Source organism: Cyprinodon tularosa, unplaced genomic scaffold, assembly GCF_016077235.1.
Source record: "Cyprinodon tularosa strain WSP-4 unplaced genomic scaffold, ASM1607723v1 ctg15, whole genome shotgun sequence".
NCBI classification, from domain to species: domain Eukaryota; kingdom Metazoa; phylum Chordata; class Actinopteri; order Cyprinodontiformes; family Cyprinodontidae; genus Cyprinodon; species Cyprinodon tularosa.
The window spans coordinates 1,094,944-1,115,181 of record NW_024038331.1 but is presented as its reverse complement, the minus strand read 5'-3'; the positions used below and the strand labels follow the sequence as shown (position 1 = coordinate 1,115,181).

General features: G+C 38.2%; 1 protein-coding gene across 2 annotated transcripts in view; it reads right to left on the bottom strand.

Annotated features, from left to right (window-relative positions):
- The window catches only part of ubap2l (ubiquitin associated protein 2-like), a 37,098-nt gene that overhangs the window by 12,366 nt on the left and 4,494 nt on the right, over positions 1-20,238 (bottom strand). For both annotated transcript variants that reach the window (XM_038279318.1, XM_038279319.1), the window contains exons 3-24: positions 19,625-19,702; positions 17,438-17,548; positions 16,957-17,131; positions 14,881-14,982; positions 14,722-14,767; positions 11,471-11,577; positions 10,829-10,888; positions 10,679-10,731; positions 9,756-9,841; positions 9,342-9,522; positions 9,035-9,233; positions 8,574-8,908; positions 7,767-7,939; positions 7,282-7,402; positions 6,036-6,075; positions 5,331-5,511; positions 5,171-5,237; positions 4,650-4,974; positions 3,734-3,822; positions 3,576-3,629; positions 3,381-3,462; positions 223-440 (exon numbers count right to left, since the gene is read on the bottom strand). In XM_038279318.1, the coding sequence (XP_038135246.1) occupies positions 223-440; positions 3,381-3,462; positions 3,576-3,629; positions 3,734-3,822; positions 4,650-4,974; positions 5,171-5,237; positions 5,331-5,511; positions 6,036-6,075; positions 7,282-7,402; positions 7,767-7,939; positions 8,574-8,908; positions 9,035-9,233; positions 9,342-9,522; positions 9,756-9,841; positions 10,679-10,731; positions 10,829-10,888; positions 11,471-11,577; positions 14,722-14,767; positions 14,881-14,982; positions 16,957-17,131; positions 17,438-17,548; positions 19,625-19,702 (2,883 nt within the window). The remainder of the gene's footprint in view (positions 1-222; positions 441-3,380; positions 3,463-3,575; positions 3,630-3,733; positions 3,823-4,649; positions 4,975-5,170; positions 5,238-5,330; positions 5,512-6,035; positions 6,076-7,281; positions 7,403-7,766; positions 7,940-8,573; positions 8,909-9,034; positions 9,234-9,341; positions 9,523-9,755; positions 9,842-10,678; positions 10,732-10,828; positions 10,889-11,470; positions 11,578-14,721; positions 14,768-14,880; positions 14,983-16,956; positions 17,132-17,437; positions 17,549-19,624; positions 19,703-20,238) is intronic.

Genomic DNA, 20,238 nt, shown 5'->3' with positions numbered 1-20,238 from the left:
TTATAATTGGAACATGTTTTGATTCCCAAGAATTTAAACATATTATACTGAATTTTTTTTTTCCTTCCAGAATGTCTTCAAAAAAGATCTAATTGAATATTGGAGACGTGTCCTAATCCTGGATCACATCATCAAGTGTGGCATAAATACATTTCAGTCATGATAATGCTCTGTGCTTCAACAAGCAGATCAGCTGCATTAAAGTAATGTTAGGTTTCTCACCGGAAACATGGCAGGTCCGTACTGGAAGGTGTTGGGCAGGCCTGGCATGCCAGTGTAATAAGGGAGGCTTGTGTAGCTGTAGCCAGGAGGCAGCGCCGGGTTGAGGAAGGTCTGCTGTGTGGTGTGGTGTGTCTGGGTCTGATTCTGTTGTGTCTGAGCTAACGTGGTGGCCGGAGCCGGGGATGATGCATCACCTCGACTGAACTTTGATAAGTCGCCTGAAAATAAAGCAAATTTTGTAAATTATTAACCAGGAATCAACGTGGGCTGAACTTTTCAGGAGCAAATCATCTCCATCAGTACAAGCTCCCACCTGCATTCTTCTGTTATTACAGGGAAAAATAGACATGTTTGATTTAGATCTACAAAAATGGAAATCACTTAAGGGACATTCTTTAGTTGCCATCGATGGTTGCAATGAACCTGCTGCAGCCATAAACACTGCAACAGGTTTAGGGTCTGATTATAAAAGTATTTGGGTTCATAAGAGTTTACTAAACCGGTTCCAGCTTTTAAGATTATGCTAGTGCTTTATACCTGCACTAACAGGCTAATAACAGATATTATCCAATCAAGATCTTCAAATCGATTCAGTTTTTCTTTTCACAAAAACAGTAAAAAAAAAACAAAACAAAAAAACACCTCGACTCAAGGAAAGCATTAGAATATTACAAGTTGTCTCTAATTTTCCTACAGTTAACTTTAAAATTCTGAGCCACCGTTTTCAAGTATTTGAAGGAAGAATTTCTCGGATGATTTTCTGCTATGTTATTAAACATTTCTGACGTTTTTAAACACTGTCCTTTTGTTTGTTTAAATTTCATTTTCCAACTGTTCCTGTGAAGCAAAGTCCAACAAGCAGGTTGTTAAAAACACAGTTGAAGAGTTAAGGCACTGACATTATAAAATCTATCCGCATAGCAAAATATTATTTGTGAGGTAAAATTTACTTAATGCATTACAGTTTTTAAGTGCAAAACAAAACAAAACAAAACAAGGTGATGGACAAACGTTATTTGATTAAAGACAATTAAAACTTTGTTCCAGCTTGGTTCTTGGTGGAAAAGCAAAGCAGTTCTTCTACAGAACCAGCTAGATCTGGTGCAAAGGCCCTATAACAATTATACCGTATTTTCACGACTATAAGGCGCACTTAAACGTCTTTTTTTTTCCTCAAAATGTGCGGTGCGCCCTATGGTGCGGTGCGCCCTATGTGTGTTTTAACTGCGACTTTTGAGACCACCTCATTGAGGAGATGATGAAAGAGTGGCTGAATGTAAGGAGACCAGGTGTTTTTTTTCCACCCCTCACCATCGCTGTTAATATGTAACTCCATGCGTGCCCATCTCACAGCTGATGTGAAAAACATGGGGAAACAAATTAACCCTGTGCTCGCTGTTCAAACCGCTCGACATCGGTGTGAACCGGACCCAGCAGGTGCAGCAGAAGCAGCGAGTTTACATGCAAAGTCAATGGTTGACGCGCATATAGGTGCAGCAAAAGGTCCTGCAGCGCGTTTTGGTGCAGCACGTCGGGAGCGTTTAACGATCTGACGCACCGCCAACGCGCTGCTGCTGCTCGACATGGAAAAATTTAAGTTTTGCTGCTGGACGCGCCGCATCAACCAATCAGAGAAGCTGATCTGGGAGCTGCCAGCGAGACAGTACAGCGCTCTGATGACATATGATATTAACGCAAATGAAAAGGCTGGATCGATGAGGAGATGATGAAAGGCAGGTGTATCTGAGAAGACTAGGTGGTTTTTTCCACGGATCACCATCGCTGCGTGCCCATCTCACAGCCGATGTGAAAAAAAGGTGAATCAATGAACGCTGTGCTCGCCGTTATCCCGGGGGGTCTGACAAAGGAGCTTCCACCGCTCGACATCGGTTTGAAGTGGCCGTTCACAGTAAGGCTGCGAGCGGCGTGGGAGCGATGGATGACCGACGGAGACCACAGTTTCAGGATAAGAAGGCAGCGCCGGGCAAGTTACGCCACTGTTTGCGGATGGATTGTAGATGGACTGTGTCTGCTGGCTCTGTTGTTCAAGCTTTCGCAAAAGCCGGCATTATTTCTGAGGAGCTGCGCTGCACGGAAAGTGACTGACAGCGAAGAAGGGGAAACTGGCATGTCTGATTTAGCGCAGCTGTTTTATTCAGAAACAGAGGATGATGACTTTGATGGGTTTGATTAATACTTTGTAATAAATACATGAATAAAGCACAATCATACTCAGTTTTGCTCCCGCTGTATTTTTCTCCCTGAAAACTTAATTCAACAGCCGCGGGCGCGTCTCCTCCTCCTCTTCAGCGCGGTGGCTGGCAGGTGTTCTTTCATCTAAATAATCTAAATCTTGCAGCTATATTTGCTGTGATCAGTGGGAATAAAGTAGTTTTAATATGTTTTTAAGTGAGAAAGGCCACCTGAAAACTTAATAATTGCAGTCAGTTCATCCAGATTATCTATTTCTGTCGGAGGCGCTCAGACCCCCACATACCAGCGGTGCGCTGACAGCAGAAATCTCTTCATCAGCAGCCTGTAGGCTGGGCAGCCTGGGGTTCACCGCGGCTGCTGGCAGGTGTTTTTCATCTAAATAATTTTAGCTGCAGGCACTAGGATACCGGCAATAAAAGCGAACATATTCCGTCAGCAGGTTTCAGGATTTTAAGTTAATTTAGGAGTGATCACAGCGCTGTGTCATCAGCGATGTGTCTGTCTCACGGCCAGCTGCCAGGTTTGATTAATACTTTGTAATAAATACATGAATAAAGCACAGTCATACTCAGTTTTGCCCCCGCTGTATTTTTAAATACGCAGTAGAGGTATTTAAAGGTAGTAGAGGACTTGTACCTGTATATAAAAAACGCGCCCTATAGTCCGGTGCGCCTTATGTGTGTGTTAAATACAGAAATGGGACACATAACTGAGAGTGCGCCTTTTAGTCCGGTGCGCCTTATGGTCGTGAAAATACGGTAATAATAATACTAATAATAATAAACCAAATTACCTACAAGACCCAGAAAAAAAACAACTATCCACTATTGTGAATATCACAATTGTTATCCTGTCAATTTAGCAAGAAATTAATAAAAGTTATAAAAAGGCCAAAAATTATTAAAAGCTTAGACAGTTTATTCAGTTCCTAGAAGCCAACTTACCGGAGTATGGGTTGTTTGTCAGACTACCATCTCTGCCAGTTAGTGCTGTCGTTGGAGTCGCAAAGGGAATGCTGTAATAATCCTAAAAATAAAAACAAACAAAAAAAAAATGGTTGAGAGCAGAAATTATGCTGTACTCGGTAAGGTATGCATGTTATTTTTAAAACAGCTAAATGTGGAAAAAGTGAAACTCACCAATGGTATTCTTGTTTGTAACATCTGTAGGTCATCGTAGCCATACATCTGAGGCTGTAAGGAAGTGATACAAATTGTTTTAGGTATGTATATAGGACAGAAACAAAAACTAAGGAGATATGAATAGTTTATCATGATGCAATTAAAGTAAAACGTACGGGGTAAGCATGCAGTAGTCCTGGAGCCATGATGTATGGGTTGGGCAGTAGAGGGGGTACACCAGGAGGCAGATTTGGAGGTGCTTTCCCTTTACGGATTTGAAAAGAAAGAAGTCATTATTACCAGTTATTAAGTTATAATAATGCTAAACAGCCTCATTTGCAACAACAAAAGTCAAAAACTTACATTTACTTAAAAAAAAAAAAAAAAAAAAAAAAAAAAAGAGAACATCAAACACCTTACAGGCTTTAAATTTCTAAATGTCATCCTATTACAACAATCTTCAAAGCAATTCACTTGTTATATGATGTTTTGCACGTGTGTGTGTGTTTTCAAGCCATGCCAGGGGGTGCGGGGGCATGGGATCAGAGATTGCATGAATGATTGAAGACTAAATTTGACTTTTGAAAATCCAATACCAAAAACGACCAGAAGATGACATTCAAAGTGCATCTGTATCCACTTGCATACACCACATTTATTCTGATAGCCAGTTTTGCTGCCAAGCGTTCCTGGAGACCAGCGTGCAGAAGCAAGCGCCTGGTTCACCTAACTTCCTGCACCAGCTGCTAAACAGCTTATCAACTCGCGCTGTCTCCTCCAGCTCCTCCAATCTATCTGGCAACTAGAGCAAGAAACGAGAGGAAGTAAATGCTTTCCACCCGACCCTTTCTTCTTCTGATTGGCTAATACTGTTAGTTTCAGATCGCTCGTTTGCTATCATTGGCTGACAAACGCAAGATAGATTTTGATTGTCTTTTTTTATTCATTTACCCTCAATTTATTTGAGTCATTTTTTTTTCACCTACGGGCAATCACTATGAGCCGAAAATCTGGCTGGGGTCAGAATACTTTAATCCCTGCTGTTTGTTGTTGGATCACAAACAAAGCATGGATTTTTTATCTGCTGCTGACCTGAGGAAGCTGCAGAGCTGCGTGTGGAAGAGGTTGCTGAGGAGGGAACGGTCGATGATGTTGTAGAGACTGAGATTGAGGCGGGGGCTGCTGTCGGTGCCCCCATGGAGGCAGCGTTGAGGCCCATTGCCAGACTGCTGACGGGTCCTTGGGCCGAGGGAGTCGAGACCGTAGCAGGGCCCACCGAGGAGGCCTGTGGTACTCCCAGAGACATCTGTGCACCAGCCATGGAGGAAGATGAGGGGGGGACTGATGAGGATGGCACAGCCGAGACGGTGGAAGAGAAGGATGAGTGCAGGCTCAAGTCGCTGTCTACATTGGGATGCTGTTGAGACAGAAGAATTAACTTATGAGATTAAATATCCATTAGAGTGAAGCTGCATCTGGAACAACAGGAAGCAATGAAAAAAAGGCCTTAAGCAACATTAAACTGCAGCAAAAACAGAGGAAGAGATGTTTTTTAAGAAACTGTCTATTTTAATCCGAGAAGATCAAACTGAGTTGAGGCTTAAGGAGCTCACCAGTAAGCTTGAGCTTGATGTTCGAACTGAAGATGGAGCAAGACTGTTCTGTTGTGATGGGTGGGAGCTGTGGAAACAAACTTGGAGGGTGAGAATCTGTCACATGACACTACCTCTACTGTGTTTTCCATCCTGGATACACAACTGAACTTCAGCTTACTTATTATGCTGAGGAGGGGGGATGGAACTTGGCGGGTGGTCCTCATTGTGGCTCAGATCACTAAGGTTTGTCTGATTGGATGCGGTCAACAGGGAGGCGGGGCCTGAGCCACTGTCTGTCAAAGTGCCCATGCTGGAGATGGATGAAGGCGTGACTGAATCAGAGGGCGGCTTCACTGATACTGCAGACCAGAGTGGAACAGAAGATGGAAATGAAATGATATTTTATAACACTGCAAAGGTAATTTCACCTGATCACTGTTTCTATGAGTTCAACTAACCAAACATGTTAAGAACCTTTAAAACCATTACCTAAATAAATTGTTTTAGTTAATGACCTAATTGAAACATGACTTATGTATCTCAGCAAAAAAATAAATAAATAAATACCCTAACCTTATCCAATAATGTTTTTCTTTACTCACTTGTCTATGTGATTTTTGGCTTACTAAGCTTCCAGGCCCTCCAAAGCAATATGCAATAAGCTTAATAACAGCAGTTGACGACTGAAATTTAGCATTTCCAACCAAACCTAAATATGCATATCTTTAAGGAAAACTGATCTGGCTGAAACAAAATATAAAATTTCCTTCCCATTTTCCTAAATAACATACAAACATGAATGTTTGGCTTTAAATGCTTTCAGACTCATCAGGAACCTTGCTGACAGTTTTAAAAATAAGGATAAAGAAGAACGACTGCTTACCGTCAACAGACTGAGTGGTTTGTATTGAATTGAAGCCATTCTGAAAAAAAAAAAAAAAAAAAAAAACATGGAGATCACTGATTTGTTCAGAAATTACACAGGAGTAAAATGTGTGAGTTTTTAGGCTCTTGGTAGTTATGTTGACTTTGCAGCTCTGTCAGAGCTGAGAAGGACTCTACTGGATGTCTGCTAATAGTCAGAAGGAACACCTAGAGGCTTTCTGTGTGAAGTCTTTAAACTTAGACAACTTTTATTTTCATTCAAACAAAATTTCGTTTAGTGCAGCTTTCAGACAGTAAATGAACATTTCTATTCCTCTTGGAAGGATCTCAAAAAAGCAGATAAAGGCAAAGGTTTCTTTAAACCTTCACAATAAGAGCCTTACGTTTATAACTGCCCACTGAAATTTAATCACCAAATCTTTAAACAAAATTTAATTAGGTTATGGCTCATATTAAACTAACTAATTAGTCTGGGGCACTTGGGTGTTTTATTCAACTTGTGCTGCTGTGTGCCTCCAAAGACACTCGGATAAATGTTTATTATTATTTATACAATAGCTGTTGTTTTCCAGTGCAAAGAAACTAAAGGAGTCTATAAAGCTATAAATGATTTTCTTACTGTAAAATCTCCAGGTTGTTATAATGATGATCATCATGTTTCACATTTTAAACACACATATGCAAAGTTTCTTCTGTATTATCACACACAGGTATTACAAATAACCTAATAGGATATTAAAACATAAAATTTCTGTTAAAAAAAAGAAGATTTTTATTGGTTGGCTGCAATACCGTAATGTGTCTTTTTTTTTTTTTTTTTTTTTAATAAGCTGTAAGCACAACATCATAAGAAAAAAAGGTTGAAAATGTATGTGTGAATTTAATCTTATTTTTACTTAACGATTAGAGTTGGTTAAGCAATTTTTAATAATAATTTAATTTTTAAATCCAGACAGTAAAAAAGGATCATTACAGAGCATGACTGCAAGATCACTAATGAAACTCATGAAATAAAATGAGTTGGTGATCAAACATTGAATGATCCAAGTTCATTAAGTAAGCAGTAAATACGTTGAACATACAGTAAACCACCCATTTCAAAGCATAATGTCCATACAGGGTCACCATTCAATTAAAAAATAAAAAATCAATAATCAATCAATTTCTTTATTGTCAACTACAATTTGCATTGTAACCGATTCATGTCTTGCTCCAAATCAAACCTTTTTAAATATTTACTTTACCTTGGATTGCACGTCCTTCTGGGGAGAGGAGGAGACTGACGGTGGGTAACGGCGCGTCTGAGGTGCTCTCTGCTCGTACATTTCCATTTGGCTGGAATTGGAAATTGATGGAGCCGATTCACTGCAGATCAGATGGAAATCATCCAAAATATAAAAAGAAATAAAACATTTAAGATTTCAGTCGGATAAAGAATTGACACAATTCAAAATAACATTTGCAGGAAAAAAATAAAAGACATATACTGAGTAATGCTTTAACAAAACAGAATAGTTTTTAATAGTCAGAATAGTTAGAATTGTTTGCTGTTCTCATAAATTATTCAGTCCTCAAAAAATAAAAAAATATATAATTAAAAAAATACTTTTTAAGGTCTTTCATATTAGAAACACAAGGTGACACCAAACACCACATGTTCAAAACTACAAGGCTCAGAATTATCTTCTTCAGGGCAAGTTTATAGTGTTTGATTTTGAAGGTTACCAACCTGCTTGGGCTTGTGTAGAGACTGTTCTGAACTTGGTTGCCGGGTGTTGTAGTGGCAGGGGTGGACTCGTATTCCTGTAGAACTGGTTCTGACCCAAACTGCAGCGCTCCAAACTGAAGGTTGAGGCCTGAAATGTCTGCTGAGCCAGGCATTTCAACCGCCATTGCAGGAATCTGAGAAGGAACAGGGACGCTCTTAGTAAAGAGGAACTAATTCAATGATGCTCAGCATGATGCTGAAGAAGACGGTAAAAAAAAAAAAAAAAAAAAAGCTTCATCTTTTGCTTTCTGGCACATTTGTTGCATCTTAATATCTGTATGAAATCAGCACCAGAACATTAACCATGTCAATTTTTGTTTGTATATTTACAAAATACATTTATTTTCCATCGGATGTTTGGATATATATTTCATTAAGTTGCAAAGTGTGTAGCAACCCCTTTAACTCTTTTTACATTTTGTCTCATTACTACCACAAACTCGTATACATGCAAGATCAACTGATACTGCGATTATTCGACATCAATCTAACCGTCCAGTTATGGGCTGCTGAACTGTAGGAGCGAATATTGAAGACAATTTAGTTTCCTCCTTCCACCATTTCCATGATGACAATAATAACAAATATTACACATGTCTCGATTTGAACATTAAAAAGAATTAATTATGAACAAATCAAATTTCACCATTGACAAAGGACAGCAAATGGAGGGAGCAGCAGTATATCTCAAGGTAGGCTGCCAAATGCGCTAATGAATTGGCTTACTCAGAACTAGAAACTCTGTATATAGCGAATAAAGGGTTTTACCTTTGTTGAAATAGAAGTTCTCTTCTTCTGCTGTTTGAGTTTGTGTTGCTGTAAAGGCAGTGGACTTGAACCCTGGGCGTCGGAGGAACTAGGGGAGACCTGCTGACCTATAGAGACAGCTGCCATTTTGGGAAGGGAAGAAGCGGGTGGCGGTACCACGTGGGGCGATGTTGGTGTTTGCTGCGGTAAGGAGGATGATGAGACTGAGGCGGATGGAGGCAGCCCTTTGTCCTGCAGGAAAACATCCAACATGGACGAAGTTGAGGTGGCAGCCTGGTAGGGCTGCCGCTTTGTAAAGGGTGTATGGATCCCAGATTCAGACTGAGTCTTCATTTCTAAACAATAACAGGATGAAAAAAAAAAGAAAAGATTACAGTCATATTTATTTAAGACTTTACAAATGAACGCAGTAGTAATTTGGTTGAATTCTATTTTTAAGTTATTTTCCACTCGTTTCTCACCATACTGCCCCAGTGTGGAGGCACTGTTATCCCAGGATGAAGGCGCGCTGCCGGGAGGTCCGGTCTGAGAGTGTTGTGCCGCCAGCTGGGCCAGAGCCTGGGCTGTTTTATACTGCTCCAGGAACTGGGAACCAGTAGTTCTTGTGTTACCTCCTTTAGGGTCTCCCACTTCCCCAAATCCTTTACTAAGCATGCTGGCCTGCAGTTTGAAACAGTTATTACACCACTAGTTAGTCAGCAGTTTAAGACACAGCGGCTGTATAAATGTTTATCAGACTGGTCTTCAATTTTATCATCAAGACCTCACCATGCTGTGCTGGGAATATGGGCTGCTAGAGGAAGTTTGGGAAAGTGGTCCACCCTGCTTGGAATTGCTGAAAACCAGAGACTGGGACAGAGGGGGGGGCTGAGTGGCCTCCATTGGGGCATTTTCCGTCTCTGAGGATGAGGATGGAGGAGTTTTCCCCAGCAGCACCGCAAGGTCAATCCTGCAACAGGTAAGAAACACATTTAATATGTCGTCCTTGCTTTGATTATTTCAGGGCTGAAAGTTGCAGTTTTGTCCTTGATTATCTGTCAGCAACTAATTCCTTAACCCATATTTTCTCTCCTACATTCTTCAAGTAAAAAGATTTGTGTATAAGATGAAAAACATTAAAGTTATCTGTGATATAAAGAAGGGCAAATATATTTTCTACAGTAACCTTAAATAAAAACAAACCTTTGTCCTTTGGTGATTGTAACATTCTCTTGAGGCACCGGGACCGAAGCTACACTGGAAGCTGTGAAAATCTTGGTCTCTGAAAGCTGAGGACAAGATCAGAGAATTAGACAGTTTGTATCTGGAGGTAAAGAGTGTGTGTCTGTGTGAAAGGGGGACTCCAAGACAACCAGATGAAATTTGTTTCAGGAATTTTTGTTCGTTAAAGTGAAAAGAAAATTCAAACACTGTAAAATGTTAAAATACAAGAAAGAATAAGGAAAAGTAAATGAAAAAACAGGATGGATAGGAGGGTACAAAGAAGAGGAAGACCGTAAGAGTGAAGGAAACAAGGATAGAAGCAACAAGGGGATGACAAGGTAGGCTAAGAAGATAGAAGAGCAGAGAGAGGAGACAAGGAAGCAACAAAAAGGAAAGAAAGAACTACAAGGAGGGCGGAACAAAGAAAAACACACAAAATAAGAAGGCAAAAAGGGGCACTAGGGAGAAATTATAGAAGACAAGGAGAAAAAGAAAACCAAGGAACGCAAAACACAACACTACTAATGAAGGAAATTAATCAAGGACGAAGAGGAAAGAAGCCAAAAAACTAGAAGGTATTCAACAATTGAAAAAGGAAATAAAAAAACAAGGGAAGACAAAGGATAAGAGAAATACAGGAATGAAGGACTGAGGAGAGAAATGTATTTCAAATAATGGGGTTAGGGGAATAAGTCAAGAAAAGAATATTTCACATGCTTCTTTAGGCCCTAAATATACTGAAATCAATTCCAGGATTTTCCAGATAGTGAAGAAGGCAGGAGAGAATCCGGTTTTCACCATCTTATCAAAACAGCAGCCTTTTACGAAGGTCGCAAACCAGGAGACTAGGAAATCTCTTTGTAAAGCATAAAATGTGAACAATGAATTCCTTAAACACTCACATCCTCATTCCAGTCCTCAGTGCCCCACTCCTCCGTGGCAGCTCTCCAGGGACCTGTAAGCCAGAGACAATCTGATCAATGCCGTCTGCATTCAGACTTAATAAAAATCGATTTCTGTAATGACTGAAAACAAGAGGAAAACAAAGATACCAGGAGCCGAGTCAAACTTTGGTGGGTAATTTGTTGCCTCTCCTGCAGAATACTCCAACCCTAAAAACAAATTTAATCCACTTTGTCAGATAAGAGTGCCTAACAGAACAGTTGTCCTACAGTTGATTGTTTAGACAGAAATATTACCATTTTCTCTTTTGTACGATTTACAAAGCTGAACAATTTCTCCAGCAGCCAAATATGCTGGAGGTTTTATACATGTTGTATAAAACCTTGCAGTACTATAAGGTTTGGAGTCATTATACTATTGCGAGTTTTCAGTTAATATTTTAGGGATACAGTTTTCTTCTTTAAATGACCAAGACAGCAAGCATTATGTTCCACTCTAGGCTAGTGAACCTATTTTGCCAGAACATGCATCATCCTTTGTTCTCTTATGGGCTTATCAGCTTTTCTGGGTCCCTTGTTTTGAGTTTCATTTTCCTTACATTAATGGGCGAATAAAAAGCTTCTGCACCACTTCTTGGCATGCAGATGGTGATGCATGACCAGGGTTAAAAATGATTGATTTAGAAAATAATTATGTTAATCTTGACTGCATGGGTTTCTTTAGAAAACATTAAAACCATTTAGATGACAAACAGGCTACACTTCTATTATACACCCAATAGATGACCTTACTTGCTCCCTCCTCCAACTCCACACTTCCTGTGTTGTTCCAAGTACTGCCACCTCCATAGTTTTCCTCAGTCTGGGCTGGCTCAGCATAGTCAGCAGGGTTGAAAGTCCTGAGCAAGAAAGAGAAAAGTTGAGAAGTGAAAATGTGCAGACAAACCAAGAGCAAAAACTGTCAAGGCACGTTCATAAACAGAAACTGTTTTTAAGCTCTTTAAAACTAAGTCTAATTTCTGTTACTAAAACAACCTACAAGCGGGTATTAATTATTATAAAAACAGATGTTCTCTAAACCCCGTTTTATGAGTTTATATAGAAATAAAAAGGTAGAATAACATTAAAATTATGTTCTTTTAACATCTACTGAATAGTAGAATAGAGGAAGTATTTGAAATATTTGGGCAAACGATGAACAGCAAACCGTGGGTAAGAAATCAAGGAAACCATTTCGTCAGCCAGTGGTTCTCAAACATTTCATGACCCTCAAGTTGTGCCCCCCAATTTTTTAACAGTTAAGGAAAAGTCAACTGCAATAAATTGAACTTTGCAAATGACTCAACAAAGATTTCCATTAAATCATAAATTATTTACTATTATTTAAGATTTCAGAATTGCCATCAACACATAAAAAAATCAACTCCCAAAATAGGTAATTTATTCTGATTTCTATCAGCCCCCTGCAAATAAGATAAGCCCCCCTACAATGGGATCCACTGCTTTACACTCAGCAGAACAGCAGGTAATAATAATAAATAAATAAATAAATAAATAATAATAATAATATGTCAGTTTTACTGCAGATCCAACCCTTTGAGGAAATGAACCAATCACTAACCATGGTGCTATGTTTACAGCAGCTAAGGAACTCTACATACAGAGCAGAGCTGTACGTTAGAAAATCTTGCGATGGTAATAATGCAAAATGATTACGATGAAGGTCTAATGCTGCCTTCATGTGGTCTACTAAAGGGAATCTTTTCCACTTGTAACGTGGAAATTACCATTGCGTTGTGTTCAAATGCTTTTGCTGTGGTAGAGAAGAGAAACATGTTTATCCCAACAGACACAGACTTTCTAGTTCATCAGCTACAGGAAGAAAAGGATGCATCAAATTAATTGACTGACTGACAGAGAGTATCTGATAAAAATCAAACAATAACAGTCATTTAAAAAAATAAATATATATGTGGATGCACATACAGATTTTTTTATGCATGTCACAGCATTCTGAAGGCTACAACCAACCGGAGAGAATGTTTAACGATGCAGTATTGACCGTATAGAATCGTTGTGCTGCTCTCCAGAATGTTGATAAGTTGAAGTTTACTCTGGTATAACTTTTTCCAGTAGTAATTTCAACATGTGTTCACGTGCATTTTTTGATGTAGGTCTTTGGCATTCACCATAATTATGTTACAATATGAAGGCACCATCATTTACCTCCTCTGTGCTTCCGACACTGTGACCTTTCAGCTTTTTCTGTAAACTCATTTAGGCCAAGTGAGAACATCTGCTGATGTGAGACACTGTCCAACTGGCTAAACATTGCATTTGCTTGTAAACTAGAAAAGTTCATAACACTTGGAATAAATCAGCCATCAATTACTGCACTACGAGCAATGCACACACCCTCAGCTCAGCCATGACACCAGTTGAATTTTACTTTAGGCACAACATGAACAGAATAACCTTTAATGCTAAATTTTAGATCTAAATAACCTTCTCTTCATATAATTAAGTTCTTTAAAAATGAATTAACTAGATTACAATAGTGCAGTTAAAATCTAACAGGAATACACAACAGTAGTATTAAAAATAGTATTGGTATTTAGAATTTGGCTGCAGAACATAAATATATACAACCAGAAATGGCCTTTTTTGTTGTAGTATAACAAACATTGTGATGATAAAAAAAAAAGGGTTGATAGATTCTATAATCAGCAATCTCAATCCACTTGAGGTTGGACCAAACAGAAAAGAATCGATTACATCTTGAGAATCTGAAATGATACCGAGCCGCACACTTTGCCATTATTACATCCTATTGGGTGGCAGCTATGTTAGTCATTAGCTATGTTTACATGGACACATAATTGGATTGAAGGCCTTATCAGATCAAAGATGTGTCATGTAAACATATAGGATTAGGGTTGTAGTCAAGATCACACCAACCAAGACCAAGGAGTACAGAGAGATCACGACCATATAAGGTGTTGGGCTTCATCTGATCGACAGCTTGATACCTTTATAGACATGCCATAAGATCATTTTATTTAGTGTCCATGTAAACAGAGATTTTAAACTTAAAATCAATAAAGATTTAGATCCGATCAGAAAAATTGTGTGCATGTAAATGTAACTATTGATAAAAAAGTCACACAGCTGTCTGCACACCAGCTGCTTTGCCTCACACATTTCTTCCCACATTTTTGTCAGGTTTATCCTCGCTATCATGAGTTATAAGCCCAAATAAAACTGAAGCCTTTTTAAAATATCATAGAAAAATCTTTATACAAAAAAGATAAAAGTGAAATTTACTGCAGAGTAACTTCCAAATTTGTTGGAGGATCTTGTAAGATATAATGTAACAGCATCCTGTTGTTGGACAACTTAAAACACGTTTCAGATAATCCTTGCAATGCTGAATGGCTTTCCGTTTCTATATGGTTCCACTCAGCCAGAGTAGTTTGCAAATGTATAACCATGGTAATGGTACAGAGGCTTTTATGGAATAATTCAACATATCCATTTCAGATAGAAAGAGAATTTGATTCAGAGAGAGGAAACCACATGTCTTCAGACCTTAATCTTAAAAAACACATCCAAGACTTTAGCAGGGGCCGAAAAGGCAAAGCATAAAAAAGATCTATACGAATTACTGATCACTTTGCTGCTTCCTGTTTCATCTATTTATAGTGCAATGTCTATTAAGAATGCCATCACAAAGAAACACTTCCTCTGTTGCGAAACCCCAGTAGCAGTTTAAATGCACAGACCCAGAGACAAAGCAAGAGATGGAGGTTAAAGTTAAACTGGCTCCAGAGTGGATCTTTTCAAGTTTCCTCCTGAATGAAATGTTTAGAAGCTGCACTCTGCAATGCTCTGCCCACGCCGTTACGTCTCATTGGCTGAAGCTGGCCCCCCACCTTTCGATTAAGGCGGAACAATAGACTTAGGTCATGCTTTCTGGTGACTATGGCAACAGGTGAAAGTAACAGAAAGCTGTATGGATTTAAGCAGCACAGATATTCCCTTACCCCATGCCTTGTGCTGAAAACCTGCCCCCTCTCCGTCCAGATACTCCTGGGGGGAAAAGAAATTAGAGCATTTCAGTGCAAAGCTTAACCTCATATTTCCGGAAAGCAACATAGATGCATAACCTCCTCAGAAGTGATTTATTTCAAATGATTATTTACCAATAGTTCCCCTTCCTCTGCCTCTGCCCCTTCTGCCTCGCTCTGCTCCTCTTCCAGCTACTCCAGCTTTGCCACCATCCAAGCCATTCTCCTGGCCTCGGACTGTAATTATAAGACAGGATGGTGTTTGGTTACAACTCTGCAGTGCACACATTCCTCTACAAAATGAACATTACAGCCATTACAATATTTAAAAATCAAAAACCCAACTCGTAATGAAAAAAAAATCTTGTTTTCCATTTAAAGTCCAAGCTCAGATCTAGGAATAACATCAAAGCCAACTTGATCAAGAGGTTAAAGTTTTGTCTCATGTCAACCTGACAAACACCGTCAGCAATACGTGATCAGCTTTTAATACATCCAAACACCGTGGCAAATGTTTAACAAACAGAGGCTTTGCAGACCTCTATTTGTTAAACATTTGGATTTAGATACAAATACATACCATCTAAACTGCAGCCATCATCATGTTTCTAACCCAGCAGTCCTATTAGATATTTAGAGCAGCGCTTTAATTCAACCTCTAAGCTAAATCTGGGATTTCAGTTTTAAAAAGATACATTTTTAACTGATAATTAGGAAATTACTGCATCACATAAAGCAGAATAGGACCAATATCTGGAAGTACTGAAAACTATTGACACAGAATGAGTCTAAGAGACGGACAGGAAAGGGTCAGATAGTGAAAAACACTGGAACTAAGACAGAAGGCTTAAACTGGAAATATTTTGCTTTACCATTTATGGCATTTCTGTGTATTTTTAAAAATTATGATCAAGGTATTTATGTTGAATATTTTATTCCTAATTTTTTCTTACACAAAATTTGTGTTGAAAATAATCATACACCCTGCACCATTTCAGGTTTTGGCCCAATAAAATAACCCTTCACTGCACAATACCAGACAGTTAGACAAACAAAAAGCAGTGCCTGAATTTGGAAGAGTAAAAGAAAGTGCAAGTTTGCAGTTGTTCAACTTTTATGCACTGGATTTTATTGGAGAGATGCAAGGCAAAATCAAAAGGACTTAGAATTTTGTAAAGCATATTTTGTTTATCTTCTACCTTATCTTAGCTTGTACTTTCACCCATGAAAACAGTGCAACATTTCTGCAATCACACTAGAGTGTTTTTAATTTGTAAGTTTTTGGGGAAGAAAAATGGAAATGTCAAGTACAGCAATACTTGAAACAATCAGCTAGTTATATCTGATTAATTCTCTTTCACAAATAAAAAAAAACCTAAACCAACACTATTAACCCCTAGAACCCTATGGACCCACCGGCGGGTCCAGCTGCTACATGACCTCGTAATTTTAACAAACCCCCAGTATTGATGTAAAAAACACATTTGGCACAGTTTGGTGACATTTTTGGATAAATGTGCCAAAATGGCCCCTCCGCCTAAGAAATTTCTCACTAATACCATTCTAAAATAAATATGATTCATCTGATTGAGTCCAAATTTGGTATATTTTTACACAACATTTAGATTTAAAAGTCTACTACTTTTTTGTGCTATAAATAATATTTTGGTAGTGTTTTGCAATGTTTATTTCAAAGAAAATTTTGGCGAGATTCAAAAAATGCAAAATATTTTGTATTTTGTCCCTAATATTTCAGGCAGGGTCAAAGCTACAATGGTGCTGACACCAGAAAACCATTCATGACATCTTACCTTTACAGACATACCAAAAGTTTCTTCTTAAATCTAATAGCTGTGAGGCTATAAGTGATTTACTTTTGTGTGTTTTTGTCAGGCAGAAATTTTATTATACACCCTTAGGGTGTAAGAGGTTAATATATTTACAATACGTTGAGCTTGTGAAATGGATTATATGCACACACAAAAAAACAAACAACTTATTTAAACTGAAAAAAATAATAATTAATTCCAAAGGAAAAATAAATGTAATATTATTAAGGCAACAAAAATAGCAGTAGCCTAAAAATAAAGACATTACCTTAGGAGACAGAAATATGTGACTTTTATGTAAAGGAAATATTTTATAAGATGTTCTTAATTTTGTAAAATAAACAGACAAAAACAGAAGAAAAAAAAAAAAAAAAAAACGTACACTCTCGTCCTCGGCTGGGTCCACGGCCCTTGCGTGGAGCTCCACCTCGACGACGTGCAGCATCTTTCTCTCCACCTTTCTCTCTGTTCTCTTTTCCTTCCTCGCCAGTTTCTGCCTGGCTGATTTCCTTCTGCCCCGACACCCCTTTCTTCTTACCCACCATTTCCCAGGAGTCCTGAAAAACAGAAGATATTAAAATTATTCTGCCAGCCAGGATATCCGCTTTTGATGCCCACGGCAGATCTTATCTCTGTATTCAAGATCATCTTTACAGCCCTTACATTTAAGCATTATAAACATCTATAACTTTCGATTAAAAATTTTACTCTCAGTAGAAATTAAGACACTTTTTGACAAAATATACCGTTTTAATAACATAATACATAAAACATGACAAGAATATTTAGCCCAATCACTGCTTTCTTAGTCTGGGTAGAACCGATTGCTCCAGGGTGTGCATCTGAAACAACAGCATACTCACAGTGTCTGGGCTGCCCTCCAGCAACACGTTAATAGCTCTGTTGACATCCCCGTTGCAATCATGCAGCGCGATCATAGACTCATCCTGGTCCTTGCCTGTGATGTCGACCAGCTGAAAAGGAAGAAGTGCAACAATGAGCCGCAAAGCTTAACCCAGACATTAATTTCTTCTACCTCAATAATGCAAAAGTCACATTTCTTGTTATCTCACAAGCAGTTCCTTTATAGAGTTATATATAGTTCTATTCATATTACATCTAAATAGAAGCATTAGTAAGCTTTATTTCCTTTTTTTTTTACTGACAGATTCTCCTTCAACCATCACACACCACAAGCTGGTGTACAAAAAAAAAAACCTAATTTAGTTCCTAGAAGTCACCAATAATGCAACAGTGGCAGATATTTCAGCTCTCAGGTGCTAAACTGGTGCTTGCTTTTCATCAGCATTCACTATTTCCATTGTAAAAAGCCCGGACAGGAAATGCATGTGCAAACGATGTAAACAGGTCAGTAACCAAATGTCTGCATCACAAACTTATTTACATATTTATATAAGGTAATGTAGATTTATAACAGTGAAATTCCTTAAACTGTTCTTCATTGCAATTAAGATGTTAATAGGTCACAAAAAACAATAAACTGACAGAAAATGAGCTGCCTTCAGGTTCTCTCTGTTGCTGGTTCTGGTGTCTCATCTTCCACCTAACAGCCCATAGATTCTCTATGGGGGTTCAAGTGAGGCTAATTTATTGACCAATCAAACAATAACAGCAGTGTTTGATTGGGTCAGGTCATTGAACCGGGTTTTGGTTCCTCGGCAGCATGGGTTAGTGCAACATTTACTTGCACAGAGAAACAGCCCAATTATGTTCTCCTAAGAATCTTTCAGCCCATGTATAAAATGCATCTGCATTGAAAGAACTTTTGTTGCTCACCCTCCATATAAATTGTGTCTGTAGACTTCGTCTGGATATCTGTCCTGTCAGCAGTCTTTCCCATTAATGCGTGGTCTACCGTCCATTTAGAGGCTCAGGAAACCTTTGCAGATGTTTTAGTTTTATTATGTTTTGAGACACTGAATTTGTTGTTTTTTTTCCATTACCTACAAACCAGAATCATCAAAATGACCAGAAATGAATAGTAAAAATATATTTTTAAATGTTTCACTTTTTGAAATGACAGGAAAAAAATTATTAAACTCTGTCACAATATTATTCTTTCAGATTTTCCCGTTGCACAAATTTTCAATTTAGAACTAAAAAGGACAAGCCAGTTTCAGTTAAAAACAAATTCTGGTTTCGCTCATATTCTACCATGAGAACCAATATGATCAAAATGCAGTGATTTCAATGGACCTTTAATAACAATACTTTGTTCTCTACTTGTTGAAGAAAAGATGTTGGCTGAGAAATTGGCCAATTAGAACACAATCCCTGATTTACATCTTCCATTTATTTGTGTTAATACCTCCTTTCAGTGAGCTAATGTAGGCGTGTGGCTGTTTATGTTTCTCTCATAACATCAGGCTTAACATCTCCAGGGAGTTTTAATACATTTTCCTAGAAATGGGGATATAGTAGACTTTTAATAAAGTCGATGATGCAGCTGGGATACATTCTTGTAATATCCTTTTTGGAGAGCAAAATCTCTGCAGCACATGTAGCCAAGAAGCCTCTCCATGTGGTATGTATGAAATGCAACCAAAAGAAAGGAATACAATTACATACTGCTGCTTTTTGAAACTCCAGTAGTAAATAAAGAAAAGCACAATTCTAAAATGGAAAGTTATAAATATGCAGCCTCCATTCATGTGATCCGTCTCTACAGATTCAGCAAAACAACATGCCATCACAAAAAAAAAAAAAAAAATGTATGTTGGTTCTTCAGCCCTATAGAACCAGCTAATAACCTGCCTTCATATTGCCCTGGTGTAATAAAACAAACTGAGCTATTTTTGATCTTTAAAGAATGTTTTGGCCTGTGAAATTATTCCACCTTTCAATTTGGGCTTTTTTCTATAGAAAAGATATTTCTACTCAAGGAACAACAAATAAAAACACAGTAGCTCACTGATTTGCTATTACAAAACATACCAGAGTAGAGAGACATGCAGACTTGGTTCAGGTGTTTGATTGGAAACTGTAAAGCTATGCAGTAATTGGTAGAGTGTGATTTGAAAACAACTAACCTGTTTAACCTTTTCCTCAAAGTCTGCATCGTTGTGGTCTGAAATCATCTGCGCAAGTCGGATCTGCTCTGCGGTGGCCTGTCCAAAACAGAATCCACAACATTTGCATAAGACAGCTTTGTATTCTCACTGAAATACAGAATTTGATTTCGTATATAGCTACTGAAAAAAAACCTTTGTGTATTTGTCAAACAACTACAAGCAGATATGTAGATTTGTCATGTTTCAGTTCTTCTTCACAACTAGTGTCAGTGCTTGTAAATTATTTGACAAAAGCATCTAGAAATGTTAAAGCGCTGATATATATTTTGTTGATATTTGAAAAGAGCTAATAAGTCATGACTCAAAAGGCATATTAGCAGCACAGCAGTTTATTTACGAAAATATTACCTTCATAGGTGACAAGACAACACTGGGGAAAAATTTTGGATAGGCTTTGGTTTACCTTTTTCCTTCTACTCAACGTGGTTTTCTTTACATTAGCCATTGACAATATCATCACTATTATATACTATATTGTAAAATCATGAAACTACAACAGTGTTTATGGAATCTGGGCGTGTTTCTCTTTTTGAAGGGAATTTCTAAGATAACATTACTGAATTAGATTTTAA